Source organism: Epinephelus fuscoguttatus, linkage group LG8 (assembly GCF_011397635.1).
Source record: "Epinephelus fuscoguttatus linkage group LG8, E.fuscoguttatus.final_Chr_v1".
Lineage (NCBI taxonomy): Eukaryota > Metazoa > Chordata > Actinopteri > Perciformes > Serranidae > Epinephelus > Epinephelus fuscoguttatus.
Genome location: NC_064759.1, coordinates 15,501,975 through 15,520,296, shown reverse-complemented (window position 1 = coordinate 15,520,296; position 18,322 = coordinate 15,501,975). Strand labels below are relative to the sequence as shown.

Below are 18,322 nucleotides of genomic sequence, written 5' to 3'. Positions count from 1 at the left end.
AACGAAGGAAGATGTCTCCGTTTATCAAAATCACCCTGTACGTGTAAACGGCCTCTGAATGGAAATTTACCAGGAGCAGGTGAGGGAGAGACACAGACATTCACGCTCACATTCACCAATTAATCTGACCTGCATGTCTTTGGACTGTGGGAGGAAGCTGGAATACCTGGAGAAAACCCACAATGACACGGGGAGAACATGCAAACTCAGTGCAGAAGGGCTCCCCCATCCCAGGTTCAAACCAGGGACCCTCTTGCTGTGAGGCAACAATGCTAACCACTGCACTACTGGAAAATATATACAACTAAATTGCTAAAGCTTAACTTTAGTAATTAGCTCAAATCACCTGTGCTGTGCCTCACAGTCGCTAACATGACTGTAGTTTTTCTTCTGATTACATATACTTTTTTGTTGTAGATAACTGAAATAAGGGGGCGGCATGGTGGTGTGGTGGTTAGCACTCTCGCCTCACAGCAAGAGGGTTGCCGGTTCGATCCCGGGCGTGGGAACCCTTCTGTGCGGAGTTTGCATGTTCTCCCCGTGTCAGCGTGGGTTCTCTCCGGGCACTCCAGCTTCCTCCCACAGTCCAAAGACATGCAGATTGGGGACTAGGTTAATTGATAACTCTAAATTGTCCATAGGTGTGAATGTGAGTGTGAATGGTTGTTTGTCTCTATGTGTCAGCCCCGCGACAGTCAGGCGACCTGTCCAGGGTGAACCCTGCCTCTCGCCCGATGTCAGCTGGGATAGGCTCCAGCCCCCCCGTGACCCTCAAGAGGATGAAGCGGTTAGAAGAATGAATAATTGAAATAAGCTAGTAGACAGTTTTAATATTTATTATCTTTAAAAATCACAGACTGGTAATAACGATTTGAATATTTACCATACAGCAAATATCTGATAAATGTAAGATATAATTTAAAATTAACCATAATTAGTAAACTTTAAATGCATGATCTCTTTGACCTCTAGGTCAAATTAATTAAGTCTTCATCAGTATATTATTTCATTATCATACCATTCATTGCTGTCAGTTAATTTTTGATCAAAGGTACTTCATGAAATTAACAGACGCTGATATACGATGTGCGGCTACATTCAACATTTCCAAGAAATGGACGGACACTGAACATTCGTGATATGTAGGACTGAAGATGTCTGTCCATCTGCAGTTCAAAAGACAAAGGAAGGAACCTGAGATTTCGAGAGTGAAAAAGTGAGACTGTTGTAAGAGTAGAAAAAAAATCATGAACTACAAGTTTCAGGAGCTTTGTGCACTAGTTCATCCTGCTCGCTGAGAGCTGAATGTCTGCGGGGGCTGCAGGTGAGCCTGACTCCTCCTCAGACAGTGGCTCTGTCTCTGGAGGAAGAGGAGTGAAATCAAAAGAAGTCTTTTCTTTAAACCCAGTCTATATGGGCTCATCTGACTCCTCGCTCTCCCTGTCCTCCTGCAGGGAGGATAGTGTGAGGACAGGGCTGGTGGGTGACACAGGGGAGGCATGAGGTGAAGGTGAGGTAGGGGAGGAGGTAGAAGGGGACGCCGGCTCCTGTGAAGCATCGTCAGCTCCTCTTGTGGGGGCAGAGCTTCCACTGGCGCTCCCCACACCGTTGGGGGAGGAGGGAGCAGTGTCACCACCGGGAGCTCCCCTGGAAGACGACGCCTTCGCTCGGGAATCTTCCTTGGATTCCTTCCTCGCCAGCTCCCCCTCCCTCCTGCTCCCCTCCCCCCACAGGGCTCTGTCCCGAGTGGGGGAGGAAGGAGTGGATGAGGGAGGCTGGTGCTTCTTGGTTTTCCTGCTGGCGTCTCTGAAGCTGGCCAGAGGTGGACGAAGCCTCACCCCGCTGCGAGTTGAGCCCTCTATAGCTTTCTGTAGCTGTGAGAGGAGAAGAGAGGTTGAAACACATAAAGCAAAGAAACACGTGTTCAAGTGACAATGTAGGATCACTAAAGCGAACAGCTGGGGAGATGAGTTGAGGACGGTTAATGGAATAACCACATGAATCAGAGCGTAAAGCATGATGCACCCTGTGACTGCACAACTGCCCACAACATGAGATCATCACAGCTTCCTGTCACGCTGCATTACAGGATCAAACCAGGAGAGGTGACAAAAACGCGCAGGAGAGAAAAAAATATAGTGAAAAATGTGACTGTACCTCTTTCAGCGCCACGACACCCACCAGCTTTCCAATGCTGGTGACATAGGCGTGACTGAGCCCCAGCAGAGAGAACAGAGTGTGGGTCTGAGTAATGACAGAGAGAGAGGACATGATCCAGTCAGTGTTAAATGTATTGTAGTGTGACAGTGTTCTGCCTGCATGGCTGCACTGTGCCTCGTAAACAATTTGTCCGGCAATATAACATGAGTCACAGCTTAAAATCCACAATTCAGGATTCAAAGCTTTACGGTCATGTGGACAGAAAACAAACACTTCTACATGCTGCAGTACTGCACTTTGAATTGAATAAGTTGGGGGACTCACAAGAGACACTGACCCAATCCCAATGTCCACCTGATGGGCCTTAAAGTTTATACTCAGGGACTTGAGAGATGTTACCTGGTGAATGTTTGTGTGCGAGAGATTGCAAGGGAACGATGAATGTATTCGTTTTTGTCAAAACATTAGTTGTGTAATTTAGCCTGTGCCAGTGTGTCTTGTTTCCCAGGCTTCCCCCGGTAAACCCGTGTTCTAATGTCACAGTTGTGGGTAATTCTCTGACGCAGAGTCTGCAGAAATGCAGACTTATGGAAAGTGTACATAAAGGGCTTAGAACGTCTGTGAGGGAGTCCTCATGCACTTGACATTTTCACAGTGGGAAAGCCCTAAACCCTCATGCACTTTGCGGGAAAGCACCTCAAAATCCATGAGTCTGTGAGTGTGGAGAATGGGAAAGGGCCCAGTTTTAAAAACACAGCAGAAGCCGAGACATCCTGACTTTTACTGTTGCAAATTTTTCATTAAGACACTGGCTGCCTGTGTTTTTCAAGCCCCAGTTTGTAACTTTAGGTTTCTGATAAAAATGTGTTAACTTCAAACTTAAACTGAAAGATATTATTTAACAGTTTTCACAGGCTGAATTTGACGTGTTAAACTGGTGGAATCCTCCTTTAAAACACTGAATAGACAGATATTTTGGGAGATAGTTTAGAAGATGAGAAGACTGAGACTGCTCCAATGTTTGTATACTTAACAGGGGGACACAGCTTGCCTGCCTCTGTCCAAAGGCAACAAAATCCACCCATCAGCACTGTGTTATTATGGACCTCACTGCTTTTCTTGGCAAGTCCTGCCCTACTAAGTGGCAAGAGCGCGAAATGCTGTTTGTCCAGTTGTAGCAAACAAACATTAAGAGAGCCAGGGCATGAAATCCCTGAAAAAAAAGTTTAAGTCCACAGCACCAGGGGTGTGTGGACAGGAGGAAAGATGATGGCGGTTCCTCAGCTGTGGGCATGGACCAATCTACCTCCCGCCCTCCCTTTGGTTCTCCAGCGAAGGAACAGAGTGCAGCTTGGATCATAGGTGCTTGCTGAAGGCTGCTTAGGATAAAACGAGGTGGCTGAAAGTCAAGCCAGGGCGAGAGGTCTATGAGGTTTGTGCCCGCATCCGAGTGACTGCTGTTGGCTGTCCATCATTGTAGTAACACACCTGGATGTGGAGCCTCAAACATGCTCTGTGGGCCCTGACTCTCCTCTCACTATGACTTCCTCTCCAGCCTCCAGAATTCAACAAACAAAACATGTATGAAAAGCTCATAAAATATGAGGTTTTATGATAAATCAATGGCGGGACACGCTTTATGGCTGCATTCAAAATAAACACTCTTGCACTGCCTCACGCTAACATGGATGCCTGGCCAATCCTAGCGCTTGAATGCTATGCGGGCGTGTCTTACCATGAAAAGCAGTGGGATCTATAACAATACATCAGCACCTCTAAGAGAGAACTCAGACCAAACACCAGCCCTCTTTAAACAGCACAGGGGGCTGCATCTGTGAGGATGTGTGAAACAATCAGATACTATTCAGGAAATCCAGTTGGAGAAACATATGAATGTGTTTAAAGACTTATCAAAAGCTCAAACGCTGCACAACAGTTTGTAATACTCACAGACAGGATTTTACAACTCTTGTTTGTTTAATCTGTATAAGTAAGTAAGTATAAAAACTTAAATTTCCCAAAATGTTGAGCTGTTTGTTTAAAAATCTGCTGCTATGAAATATGTGACTTATTTCTGCCTAGTCAGTGTCTGTACATTTTTGCATGTGACAACATGTCACCCAGGTGTTGCCATGGTCACCTTGTGCAGAGAAGTCCTCTCCACCAGCTGAAAGGGGGAGGGGTCTATACGTATCTGCTCCATATCGATTGGTTTATCCAGCTGTTCCTCTTCCCAAGCTTTGATCTGCATCAGCCAGTCACAAAGCGGAGAGATGGACACACAGTATACTGAGTTTCTAATTATCGATCTGGATGGTTTGGTTGTCTCATTGTTGGCTGTTTGGATGCTGAATCAATAAGTGTACATTACCTCCTCTGGGGACATGGTGTCCGTCAGCGGAGGGGGCGTGGTCTCCTGAGGGAAGAAGGGGAGAGAAAGAGCGAGGGCCAGATGGATGTGCAGTCAGTCAGTTTGAAAAGCTACACAGACGATGAGAAGATGACCCCTGGTGGTTTTATGGCATCACTCACTGCACAACATGTCAACTCCTGTATGTATGCATCATGTCATAACTCTGCCGTCACATTAGTGAGGTTGGCTCGAGCTGCCATGTTGGACTGATGCCCCACGTCTGAGCTGTCGCTGCCAACTCGACAGCAGATCAGTGCTGCTCCTTTGAGCTTAAGGGGTCAAAGCGATGAGTATGTGAGGTTGATCTTACCTGAGTTTCAGTATGGCCTGACAAAGACGTGGAGGAGAAGAGTCTCTGAAGGGTCCTCCTGACAGATGGCAACTTACGCTTGTCTGAGGGTATAGTATGGCAACGCATGTAAGAGGAGAGAGGAAGTGACATTTGATGGGCGGACATGTTTTTATGTGCAGTGGAAATGTCGTGTTACCTGAGCCTGTGTGGTTGGAGGAGGGCTCCTGAGGTTTGGGAGATGGTATAGGCCCGTTACATTCTTCCTGTACTGGAGCAGTCTGCAAGCACAACATGGTTGATGACTGTTTCACACATTTTCTTTAAGCGAAACTACTTCCTGTAAGTTACTTTATAGTTTGATTTTCCCACCTTGTTAGCATTCTCCTCCCCGGCCTCTTCATCTACGAAGGAGAAGGACTCCCAGCTGACTTTGGAGCCCTGGCCTGGTGAGCTCTGACCTCTTTCAAAAACTCGCCTCTCTGGTGAGAGCCACCAGTCAAAGACGGCTTGGAGCTCCGTCCTCTCGATGGAGCCCAGAAGAATCATGGATTCTGCAGAGAGAGAAGTTAGAAGGAAATACGCTTTTTTGCATCTATAGCACAAGATAGGAAGCATTAATGCCCAACATGATGATGTACTTCACCCTACCTTTAGAGTCCACCAGGGGGATGGTTTTCAGAGTCGAGGTCTCCAGCAGATGGTTCAGTTCCCGATAGGTGGATTGAGAAGACAGAAAATTCACTTTACGCACCATGATGTCCTCCACAAAGATGTTGTACTTGCTGTAGATGCAGAGATACAACAAGAATTACTCTCTGCCTTACGGTGGCAGCTGTGTAGAAAACAGAGACACAGGAAATTAGGATTCTTACACTTTACCTGATGTGCCCGAGGGCCAGCTCAGGCAGGTAGGGCAGCTTCTTCACCTGGATGATGGAGTCGTAGAGAGAAGGCTGCAATCCCTGTGCCACCATGTTTGCAAGGATGACCGCCACCATCATGGGCAGGATGTGAGAGATTTGACCTGTCAGCTCGAAGCAGATTACCGCAGTGGAAACTGTGTGAGTGACGGCTCCCGTCATTGCTGCCGCACCTGGTAGAAAGCAGAGTGCAGGATACATGTAGGGTTTAAGTATTATTATTATTAAGTATTATTCCTCTATTATTACTCCTCCTCTGTACCCTACAAACAGTGTCTCTGTGATTTTTTATAATATGGTAAAATAGACATTTTAAAGCAACATTATGCAAGAATTGATATTTTTGCAATTTGATACGCCTATAGTTTGTGAGTGGTACACCACTATTGTAAATTCATAAGCCTGTGCTGCAGTATTGCAAACTATACATATTGTCTTGACATAAGCTGTAGTGATCTGACATCTGAGTCCTACAGGAAAACAACAAATATCTGACAGTAGTGAGCCAATTGGTTGCATAGAAAGGAATCATGTGATGCTGTTTGAGATCAGCTGATGTAGCTGGGATGTGAGCTGAGCTTGACACTGTGGCCTGCCTGAGCTAACGCAATGCTCAATTTTAACAATGTTGTGGTTCTTTGGGAGGCAGAAATCAAAACGTAAAGTAAAAATATCCATCTATCACATCCATATATTTTATAACCTTTCATATCCTATGGACTGTTAGAGGCACTGGAGCCTGTCCAAGCACATGGTGGGCAAAAAGAGTTAAAAACATACTGATTATAACCCCCAGTTAAGGTAAAAGCTATTCACTTTTCAGTTTGACATTTATTTTCTGGAGTTTTAAAGGTTTTAAAGTGAGATTACAAAGTCGCATAGAGGCCTCATTTTGACTAAAGATGTTACCAAGTCAAGAGAAAATGGTGAAACTCTTTCTAAACTGCTGCTACATCAGCATATTTGAACTGGATGATGTTTTTGATGGGGTGCCATATTTGAATGTTAAGAATATCAAGCACTTTCAATGTCATTAATTCAGGGCATTTTTTTCTTCAATAAGTCTCAGGGCCTTTTGGACCCAGAGCATAGCACCAAGGTTAGCAGACTGACCAATGACGGCGTAACCTCCCGGCAGGATGCGGTAGACTATCCCATCAAACAGGATTCCATTTGGGAAAAGAGTGGCCATGATCTCCCCTACGAGGCGGCCAAAAGCAGCTCCTTGAGGAGAGAGATAAGACACGCTGGTGAAGACAAATTGAACTGAAGCTCAGCAGGAGATACTGCGCTCGCATTACAAAATCCTCTTACCTAATATGAACACTGGCATAAAGGCACCCGAGGGGATGGGCATCGTGGTGGAAACTGCTGACATCCAGAACTGCAACACAAAAACAGGATCAAGGTGGGATCCAGACCAGTCCCAGGGGGGGTTTTCATGCTATCACATACAGTATATTTCAACTATTGTACACAGCAGGAGGGAGATATACCTTCATGACACAGAAGAGGAGGAGGATGACAAAGACGCTGACATGTGGATGGAGCCACGCAGCTGAGCGCCCCAGGCCGGGCGGAGCAGGAGATCCTGAGATTTTGGTCCAGGTGAAATTATCAAACAAGGAGTTGATACACTCTCTGGGCATCAGCTGCCAGAAGGGACAGACACACAGAAACACACTGAATGGTGTGCACATCACATGGTTTAATAAGGCAGGGTGCAGGATGACAGATTCAGTCAAGCAAAAAGCTCCTAAAACTTTATTGAACTGAAAAAAGGCAACATTTTGCAATTTTGTTTTCATCAGGCAAATGACCAATAGACAGATGAATGTATATATGAACACAGAGCTGATTACATCCTGTTGACGGCATGGTCAAGCAGTCAGACAGGGCTTGTGGTTGTTCACCTCTGCCAACCAGTTAAGTTACAGTTTGCATCCATGTCTGTCCAGACTCATATGTAGCCATGACATTCATTCATTCATTCATCTTCTAACCGCTTCATCCTCTTGAGGGTCGCGGGGGGGCTGGAGCCTATCCCAGCTACATCTGGCGAGAGGCAGGGTACACCCTGGACAGGTCGCCAGACTATCACAGGGCTGACACATAGAGACAAACAACCATTCACGTTCACATTCACACCTATGGACAAGTTAGAGTCCATGTCTTTGTTAGAGTGCATGTCTTTGGACTGTGGAAGCCGGAGTGCCCGGAGAGAATCCACGCTGACACGGGGAGAACATGCAAACTCCACACAGAAGGGCTCCCACGCCAGGGATCGAACCGGCAACCCTCTTGCTGTGAGGCGAGAGTGCTAACCACCACACCACCGTGCCGCCCGTAGCCATGACAGTAAACTTCAAATCTGGATGTTGCTGCAAAGCTACACATTTGAAAACATGGATGCTTCACACACGTCTTCAGCTCAGCACAGACGATCCATTCAGTCAGCACCATTTCAAGGTGGGCACCCATGATTAGTGCCACCAATCAGTATCTAACCAAATGTCTCCCCTTCTGTTCAAGAGTTATGGTGTTGACTAATGGCCAGAAAACATTATAATGTTACAGTGAAGTTGACCTTTGACCTTTTGGATAAAAAATGTTACTAATTCATCATTTTATCCTATTAGAAATCTGTGTGAAATGTGATAATTATTGTGGGAATTCTTGAGTTAAAACCCAAAACATGATTTGTGAGGTCACGGTGATCTCTGACCACTTATACCTCGTCAGTTCATTGTTAAGTCCAAGCGGACAGTTGTGACAAGCCATTCCCGGGATATCGTGAGAATGGGTTGTATGGACTCACGGACAAATGGAGGGACAATCTGCAAACATGCCTGCAGCCCACAGACTGTAAAAATAATGGACGTAGCTACCATGACGTCATCTATTGTTTTGTGGACTCCCATTATGAAGCCTCAATTTCGGTATTTTGACCATTGCTGTGGAGGAGTGAGAAGGACACTGTAATCAAAGTAGCCTGCCCTTAATTATACATAACTTTAAGTCTAATTAAAATGTAAACGGGTGAGTTTACATTCTACCATGAGCTGGGAAATTGGCTAAAGACACCAAAGGCGTTTTTTGTATCAGGCTGTAAACATGTTTATTTCTGCTGTACAGTTGGGCAATTTAACATGGGGGTCTATGACTGGCTTCTGGATGCAGCCTCAAGTGGCCATTAGAGGAACTGCAGTTTTTGGCACTTCTGTGTTGGCTTCATTTTTCGGCGTTGGAGGTTGCCACTTGCTCCGGCCCTGGTTGGTCAAAAATCTAAATACTTATACAAAGAAAATGAAAAACAAGCAAATAATACAATGTTTGAATACATGCTGTTAGCATAATATGAAGGAGGGGTGCAGCCATGGAAACAAAAAACACTGTAAGATTTAAATCTCATGAGCAACTGGACACCTAATTGAGAGATGGATCACTGCTCGGTAAAGTAGTGATAATGTCAAGATGTACAGCTTCTCTCTGACTCCACATCCTGAGATTTTTTTCATTTTCGGTCTTATAGTGACATCATTGGAGCTCCCTCTGGAGCCACAAGCGATTCTATACAACTTTGTTCATGGATGCAGAAGTACAACCCCCAAGACCTGTAAACAGACTTTGATGTGTCTTGGTGGCGTTCCCCTTTAAGTTCCCCATAAAATTCAGATGAGCTCCACATTGAGCGTAACATGACAAAACCACACAGAGCAGACCCCACCGACCTACTTTAAAAAAAATTTCATAAATATTAATGCACACACATCAAAAAGAAGTCAGAGAGTGTGAGATTGATTCAGTCTAACCTCTCCAGCCATAAACTGTCCAAAGCCAGGGGGAAATGTGAGGGTGGCGATGATCAGCGTCACTGCACCTGGATAGATCAGCCGACTGCGTGTACACACACAAACACAAACAAACACAGCCATTAAAAGGAAGGTATTCTTAGACACCAACAACATGGCGAAATAAGTGATGCTTGTAACAGAAATGACTGTCTCAGCACGATGAGTGTGTACCACCACTGATTGTACGGCTCTCCTGGCGCCGCTGCTCGCCTCTCTCTAATGGTGGAGACTAATGTTCCCTGACTGTTGAGTCCCACAGGATAAGTGAATCTCCACATTGAGTGAATAACTGGCTGAAAGGTTGTTAAGGCTTTGCTGCTGTCCTGGCCAGTGTTGTGAGACTGATGAGTTCAGAGAGTGGAGCTGAGATACATTAGGAGGAATTGGATTTGAATGCACAAATGGTTGGAGTTCATGGGAACAGTGTTTGCTACCAGCATCACTGTGGTTTAAGAGCCGAGTGCCACATTAATCCACAGCAGCAGGGAGTGCATGCTCCTCTATGTGTGTATGTGTGTGTGTGTGTGTGTGTGTGTGTGTGTGTCAGGATCTCACTGTTTCGTTAGGAAGCGTGTGAGCGCTGTCGGTCTCCTCATGAAAAGAACCACCTGTCGGTTCAGGTAGACGAAGAACGCCCCCAGGAAGCCACAAGAGATCCTGAAACATGAGAAAAAAATCTTGTTCTTACATGATACTGTATGGACATGATTTTTCTTGGGGACAACGCATGATTGGTATGGCTATTTATATATAAATATATAGCAGACCAAAAGTAGATACAACTAGACAAGTGCGCTACAGTAGAGTGCTGATCTCTGCAGGCTGATCACAGCCACCCGAGACAATTCTTGTAATTCAAGTAGACATGTTTCAGAAGCTCCATGCAGCTGAGAAAATAGGCCTCTGAACTGTTGCTGACTAAGTCATGGCATTACTGGACTTTAAACTGTATTAATTTTGGCGTGAGCTACAACACAAAAAGTAGGAAATTACATTGCTGATTTTCTTAGCCTAGTAGAAACATGAATATCAAGGAAAAATGACCAGATTAACAAAATCTGTAGGTCTACAAAGGCAAAACTCTCCACTTCTGGAATGCTCCTGGTATGACTCAACAAAATTGCGTTGCAGCCAGACCGCAGAAAGCTGTGCCCAGTGGTTTTGTCCCTCACAGGAACGCTGCTCAGCTTTCCCAGTGGCCACTTGCGGCATTAAAGTACCATTGTAAAAGATACATCTGTAAAAGTGTTGACAGGACACCTCAAAATGCAAACAAGTCTAATTATGAATCTTTCTATTCTGAATTTTTGAGCCATGGTATTTTTATATTTGTGAAACTTTACTTAAGTCTATGAGATGAGCAGGAACACGTGGGCAGAAACACTACTGTGCATACTCAGTGGGCCACATAACATGGACGTAAACCTAGGAGCTAGAGAACATTTTTCACAGATGCAACTCCACTGGACTGAAAAGGCGCCATCTTGGTATCCATTACCTAGTGATTATCAAAATCTATGGGATGTATTTATCTCATATCCTGCTGGACTTCATAACATGGATGGAATTCATCTGCAGATGCTCTGGTTCAAAATAAGACCAAACTTTTCTGTGGATGTCAGTATTTGAGCCACGACAACAGGCCAAAATGATTCCTGCAACAGACGTGAAGACTTGTTGTTTTTAGTCGAGCTGACTTCTGGAAAACTTGCAGCCCTCACCAGCTGGTTGAGAGAAGTGAGCAGTCGGCAGTTACTGACAGTATAACATATCCAGGTTTTTTCGGGTCTTGAGGATACAGTCATAGATGTGTACACAAAATATTAGGCTGATTAGTCAAGTAGTATTTGAGATTAGCTGCAGACAAATAGATATATATACACACACACACACACACACACACACACACACACACACACGAGATAGAAAGACACATACAGTATCATTGCGCACACACATGTATTCACCCTATTATTGCGAATGCAGGCAGCTCCTGAAGGTCAAAGGGGAAATCCATCCTGAAGTTAGTTTTGAAGAGAGCTGTGATTGTGACTGAAAGAAAGAGAAAAGAAAAATGTAACAAAGAAAATTATGAACACCAAACAATCTCTTATTTCTGCATTCAGTAAGTAGGGACATAAAAATGTCATGGATTAATGGTGTGCAGAAAGAGAAAATAATTACTTTAACTTAACCCGTTCAGATCCCCTATCCATTCCAATTTACATAACTTTTCTAGGATGTCTAGATCTATGATTGCTGTCATCTTGCACCACCTATTAGATGGCCACTTGCTTTCAGACTCTCCATCCATTACAATAAACAGAAAAAGAACACACAGTGAAGTATTTTTTTTATCATTTTTAACTGATTTATGAGTGCATTTAGAGTAGAATCCACCACTACAACATTTTTTTGTGTTTGGAACATTTGATTCTGAATGGTTAAAACTGCACTCATTTTTTGGTTACTCAGAGGGCAGTGCATACAAGCTGTGAACGCAACTCTGACATACTGTTATCATTTGATTTGATATGGTGAACAGATTAACAAACACGGGGCAACACTGTACTTATTATCATTCCATTGGAGTGGTGCTAGTGTACATCTAATGAATCATTATTAAATATTAACTCTTTTAACTCTATTTGGGTCTCCACCAACCTCCTGAGAGAAATATCTGGCTCTTTAGCTGCTAAATGCTCCAATATGTTCACCCGCTAGTCGCTAACTTTGTCTGTTGGGTGCTGAGCAGAGTACAGTGGATGTATCAGAGCCTTCTCACCGCCTGCTGTGACTAAAAAGAAAACCACAGCTGATGAGAGCTCCGTCTTTCCCTCAGTGACATGTATCATCTTTATAAAACTACTTTTTTGGAAAACATTAATATAAACTGTCAGAAATTAAATTTGACATCTGACCTCTGCTTGAAAGATGCTTGGGAAGATGAATATTAGATGACTGTCTGGTTGAATAAGAGTTTGAATTTAAGAAACAATCCGACAGACTTCCTTCTGTGAGTTTTATCTCATATATAACACTTCACATTCAGAAAACATTCATTATTAAACTGCCAAAAGTTGACATAATAAATGAAATAAAGGCAGAGATAGGGTGTGGGGACTTAAAGGCATGTTGTGAGTATTTTCCTCCTATGGTGCTGCTGGATTGTGAAATATTCTGTAGGTGATGACTTGAAACATTTCTGGTTTATCTAAAGAAGCAAATATTACTTAGCTGTCACAGTCAGCTGCTTTCCATAAAGCGCCAGCTCAGCAGTCTTTTACAACTGCGTGTGTAAGTGTATGTGTGGGTGTGTGTGTGTGTTAAGTGTGTGTCTGCTCTGCTTCTCACCAGCATCCTTGTTCCAAACAGAGAGCACCCTGAATATGAAGGCGCTGAATGTGGCAGCAAAATATCCCCGCCAGTAATTCCTCACCGCAAAGTAGGTAGACGTGACCTCAATACTGAACAACACCCCTGGTGGTGGTGAAGGGGGGGAGAGGGGAGGACGGACAGAGAGCGAGAGGAGGGTTTAAATAGGATGGACAGTGTGAGAAATAAGGGAGGAGGAGGAGAGGAGTGTGAGAGGAACAGGGAAGGGGGAGACAGAGAGACAGACAGAGACAGAAATTAGTTAAATAAGCAGAATGAGTCCAAAAACACTTGAAGCTGAGGGTGTAATTATACACAACAGGAGAACCACAGGGAGCGAACACACACGCACTATAACTCAATCAAACACACACACACACACACACACACACACACACGGGCATAATCAGCATGTAGAGTAATAAAATAAACATCAGAAAAATTATTATGAACAAGATGAAAACAGCTGAAATGAAGACAAAAATGGAAAAATTATATTTCAGGACCAAAAATATGTAATTACTGTATTTTCTCTTTCTGTGGTGATTGAAAACAAGCTACCTAAAGGTATACTATGCAGGATTTACCTAAAAATAAAACAATTTAAAGACTCAAACAGAAGTAATCCCTCTCTATCTCCGCTTATGACCCACTCGTAGTGTGTCGTGGTGTATATATCTGCAGAGACTCTGCCCTCTGCCTGTATTTTCTTATTTTCTTCTTGTTTTTGTGTCCTTGATGTTCTTGGGCACAGCATGCAGGTGAGGTGATGACTTTATGAGGCCCTGATCAGACAGAGTGTGACTGACTGGGGCAGCTTTTTGTAGCGGTTTTCAACGAAAGTGAAGTGTTTTGCTCGTTGCTTTAGCGTCTTGTGTCTCCGCTCTCTGCACCTAATGTTTTTGCAGGAGTGCACTACATGCCATCATGCATTACCATTTTTTCTCAGTGTCCAATCAGATTAATTGAGAGACAGGCCTTTGTGGTGGCAATAAAACCCTACGTGGTTTGCTTTATACTAACGCTTCATGCTAACTTTATTGAACTGACCCTCATCCAGGCAAAGCTCCCGGACCAGCTGGTGGTACTCCATGTGATTTCCTCTCTTCCTGAGGGCCTCATATACCTGCATGGATTGCCGTTTCTCTCTGACCAATGTATTACTTAGGAACAATCTCTCACCCTCAATCAGAGCCAGAGCAGGTGCCCTTTGCCTGTCTCTTTTGAATGCAGATTTTAAGTTATGTGTAAGTTTGCTTTACACTAAAATACCTACAAAAATCTGATCAATACGGTGCGCCTCAGATTTTACAACCTGGAATATGTGCTCTGTCTGATCAGGGACTAATAAAGTAGGGACCGGGTGCCAGAATGTAAGCAGCACAAATCCAAGAGGAACTACAAAAATCGCTGACACAAGGCCAAAAAATCCCTATGCAAATATAGCAAAAGAAAGTGAGTCTGGGGTTGGCTTTCACTTTCACTTTCACCTGCGATATTGTTTACAGACAGTAACCAACAATTGTCACAGCTCAAGTTTCTCAGGTTATGTTTTTTATTTCATTCATTCACATTGTTTCCTGTTTTACTCTGAAAAACAGGAAACAATGAAATGAAGTGATCTCTTGTTTCAGATCACTTCACTTCCTGCCCCTGTGTGTTTCCCCTCCCTTTTGATGACTTCACCTGTGTCTGATTGTCTGTCCCGCCCTGATTAGCCTCACCTGTGTCTCGTTATCCTTCCCCTCACCAGAGTGTTAAGTGTGTGTCTTGTTTTCTCTCAGTGCACTTTTTTATATAGCCTGACTGACTCTGCCTCTGCCTCATCCCTATGAGATTTGTTTGCTGATATTCCTTCTGTGTTCCAAACCGACCTTTTGACAAATAAAGACTGTGTTATTTTTCCTGAACTGTCTCTAGTCCACTCGAGTCCACTCTCACCTGGTTTACCAGTTGTTACAACAATTCCTGCATAGTATACCTTTTAATGTTTTTTTTTTTGGCTTTTGCACATTGAGGGATGTTTTGTAGACTTTTGTGCAATGTTAGAAATAATAATTAAGAAACCATAATTATGGGCATTACAATTTTTGCCACCAGGGAGCACTGAAAAATTCATCTTGGCTCAGTATGTATCTCGTTCACAATAAATTTAAGGGATCTTTATCAAAAAGGCTATTAAGGCAATTAAATCAGGTAAGATTTTAACAAAGAAAATTTAAAAAATCTGCTGACTTTCAATACTGGCTAATTTTCGACACCCTGTGCTTCTGACTCATCTCAGCTGGTATAGTATTGATCCAGTACAGGGGGATGTTTGGTGCAGTAGTTTTGGTTGTATGAGGCCGTGTGCAAGTTGTACAGTACCTCCTAGAGGAGTGCCGAAACAGCATCCCACCCCCACGGCACAGCCAACAGTCAGAATATCTGTGTAACCATAAGGGTTCTACTGACACAGAAAACAGAGAGGGAAAAAAACAAGAGGGAAATAAAGAGTTGAGAGTGACAATGAGGGATGAAAGGCGTGAGATGATGAAGGGGGAAAATGAAGGTGACGAGGAACGAGAGCGTAGACAGAAAGACAGGAGAGTGAGTTGGATAAAGAGAGAATAAAAGATCAAGGTGGAGAGGACAGGACGGGGGAACCACGGGGGGAGAATTGACAGAGGGAAAGCAAAATGGAATAAAGTGAATAAATAATGCTCACTGGAGTGTGGTTTATAAAAGTAATAAATAAGGAGGAAAAAACACATCAGGAGAATATAAAGAAGAAGACGCACATGCCAAAGAGAGTAATCAGAGTTAGAGGAGGCAATCAGGAAACAAACTGAGTGGTCACATCATCCTTTGAGACAAATTCCTGCAACTGATTGCAAACTGAAAATGAAACGTAGCAGACACGAAATGTTTCCATTCATTTATGACCTTGAATTATATGATTCTATACAGTAAAACTTGACTAAATCACAATTTGAGCCGGGGAGCTTATTATGAATATATTAAGAATTTATTCTTTATATCTTTGATTTATTAAAAAAAAAAGGGCTGTGATGCAGAAAAGGCCTGATAGCAGAAGGAACCGTATAATTCAAGGCTCATGTGTTGCAAGTTAATCTGCACAAGTATTCATTCACTTTGAATTCACAACTGCCGATGCCAGACACTGGTCTGAGGTCAGTTTCAAGGGAATAGTTTGACATTTTGGGAAATACAGGAATTTGTTTTCCTTTCTCAAATAATACGGGATTTATACTTCTGCGTCCAATCAACGGCGTACCTATGATGTAGGCTCTGAGTCGGCTTAGAGCCTACGTCGTACCTTACACCGTAGCTTGATGAAAGTTGATTTACTTTAATTTCACAGATAAGAAACAATAAATTGTGAAGACAATAAGGCCTCCAACAAAAATAGCATTTAAGTCTTGTGTGTGATTTATCCTTCAGCGATTTATACTTCAGGATTCATATGAGCAGAGGAAATCTCAGCTCGTCGCTAGGCTAATCTATACAATTGTGCTAATAACGTTAGCATGTTGTACTTGTTTGGAAAATGTGTTTAGCATAAGACAGTTGTTTTGTCAGTGAACTTAAGCTATAATGGAGCTGAATTCTGTCACGTTATAAATGTTGCTGTTGTCCCTGGTTTTATATGAGAGAAGGAGAAGTTCACTAGCTGCTAGGTTAATTTATACAATGTAAAATGCCATAGGCTTGTGCTAATAACGTTAGCATGTTGTACTTGTTTGGAAAACATGTTTAGTATCTGACAGTTGTTTTGTTAGTGAACTTTGTGAGTTGTAATGAAGCCAGATCTTGTAACGTTACCTTTGTTAAATGTTGCTGTTGTTCTGGTTTTATATGAGAAGAGGAAATCTCTGCTCATCAGTAGGCTAATTTATACAATGTAAAATGCCGACTTGCACTAATAACGTTAGCATGTTGTATTTGTGGGGAAAATGTGTCCAGCAAAAGACACATGCTTTATCTGTGAACACTGCTATACTGTTATAATGAAGCTGATTTGTGTATTTGTGTTAGAAACTGTATTAAGCGATGTTTAGTGTGTGTTTTGGGTGTGATTTGAATCAACCAAACTTTACAGCACTTTACAAACACGCCATCGCCGACTAGTGTTTTGGAGGTGTCACAGACTCACCACCTCACAAGTATAAATGCTCACAAAGGTGTAGGCCACGTGCCTAGGCTACCGTGTAGGGTCTGTATGTAACCGGTGAACTCTAGTGATGTTTGCGTGTAGATATAAAGATGCCCTGTGGATATCCTAGGAGGCGATCTCCATTTATTCCTCTCCCACGGAGCACAACAGCAAAAGGGGAGAGCCAAAGTAGGAGACATCCCTATAGGTGAGGTACCCCAAAAAGTTAATGTAGGGGTACAGAAACTAAGTATCAGATGTTCCACATATTAAGTATGGAGGCCTAAGCGTGTCAGGTAATAACAACTAAACCAAATTTTGTGGAATTATAATACTCAACATGCCCTGCGATAGTCTGGTGACCTGTCCAGGGTGTACTCTGCCTCTCGCCCAATGTCAGCTGGGATAGGCTCCAGCTGTGTGGATCTTGTCGTAAGTGTATCTCCCAAAATGCTGAACTATTCCTTTAAAGTAGACAGACCCTTACAATCCCTGGCCCATCTACAGTATTACTGACAGGTTGATCCACATGTTTGAATATTCATTCAGTTGTATTCATCATAATAACACAGGGTACTGGTCTGAGGTCAGATTTAACCTCCACAGTTGTGTTGCTGATGTTATTTCAGGAGGATAAAGCTGACCGGAGACTGGAGACCTGTGCCTGAGCGAGGCCTTGGCGGGGGACTTGCCTCCCACGGGGGCAGCGAAACAGGTGGCCACTCCCACAGCACACGCACACACCAACAGGTCCTGGTTATGGGTGCCATTCTGAGGTTAAGGGTCACAGACAAGTGGGGATGAATGAGAAAGCAGAGGGGAGGTGGAGATAGAGGGAGCAGGGAAAGAGGGAGACAGGGATATGGGAGGTCACTGTTAATACACATGCCAGACATTGCCATCACACTATTAATACAGTGAGACACAAACACAGACGAGGTGCGAGGGGGCGAGCCAAAACAAAGACACAAGAGGAACAGGGAGGGGAGGGCGTGGGCTGGGCGGGGAGAGACAGATGGGAGAGGACAACAGTCACAGGGTTCCCACTTTCTCTTCACCAATTTTAAGCATAAATTGGCATGCTTGGCCAACGCTATTGAAATGTAAGACCTTGTCAAGTGAAACTATGAAGACAAAAATCATTAAAAAGTG

General features: G+C 43.5%; 1 protein-coding gene across 1 annotated transcript in view; it reads right to left on the bottom strand.

The window, feature by feature from the left end:
* Window positions 1-820: 820 nt before the first annotated feature.
* The window catches only part of clcn1b (chloride channel, voltage-sensitive 1b), a 44,890-nt gene continuing 27,388 nt past the window's right edge, over window positions 821-18,322 (bottom strand). The window contains exons 7-23 of the mRNA XM_049583587.1: window positions 15,382-15,460; window positions 12,994-13,119; window positions 11,607-11,691; window positions 10,195-10,296; window positions 9,598-9,682; window positions 7,282-7,437; window positions 7,100-7,169; window positions 6,899-7,009; window positions 5,745-5,958; window positions 5,514-5,647; window positions 5,235-5,416; window positions 5,062-5,143; window positions 4,884-4,966; window positions 4,532-4,576; window positions 4,301-4,405; window positions 2,158-2,244; window positions 821-1,874 (exon numbers count right to left, since the gene is read on the bottom strand). Of these exons, the coding sequence (XP_049439544.1) occupies window positions 1,410-1,874; window positions 2,158-2,244; window positions 4,301-4,405; window positions 4,532-4,576; window positions 4,884-4,966; window positions 5,062-5,143; window positions 5,235-5,416; window positions 5,514-5,647; window positions 5,745-5,958; window positions 6,899-7,009; window positions 7,100-7,169; window positions 7,282-7,437; window positions 9,598-9,682; window positions 10,195-10,296; window positions 11,607-11,691; window positions 12,994-13,119; window positions 15,382-15,460 (2,211 nt within the window). The 3' untranslated portion in view covers window positions 821-1,409. The remainder of the gene's footprint in view (window positions 1,875-2,157; window positions 2,245-4,300; window positions 4,406-4,531; window positions 4,577-4,883; window positions 4,967-5,061; window positions 5,144-5,234; window positions 5,417-5,513; window positions 5,648-5,744; window positions 5,959-6,898; window positions 7,010-7,099; window positions 7,170-7,281; window positions 7,438-9,597; window positions 9,683-10,194; window positions 10,297-11,606; window positions 11,692-12,993; window positions 13,120-15,381; window positions 15,461-18,322) is intronic.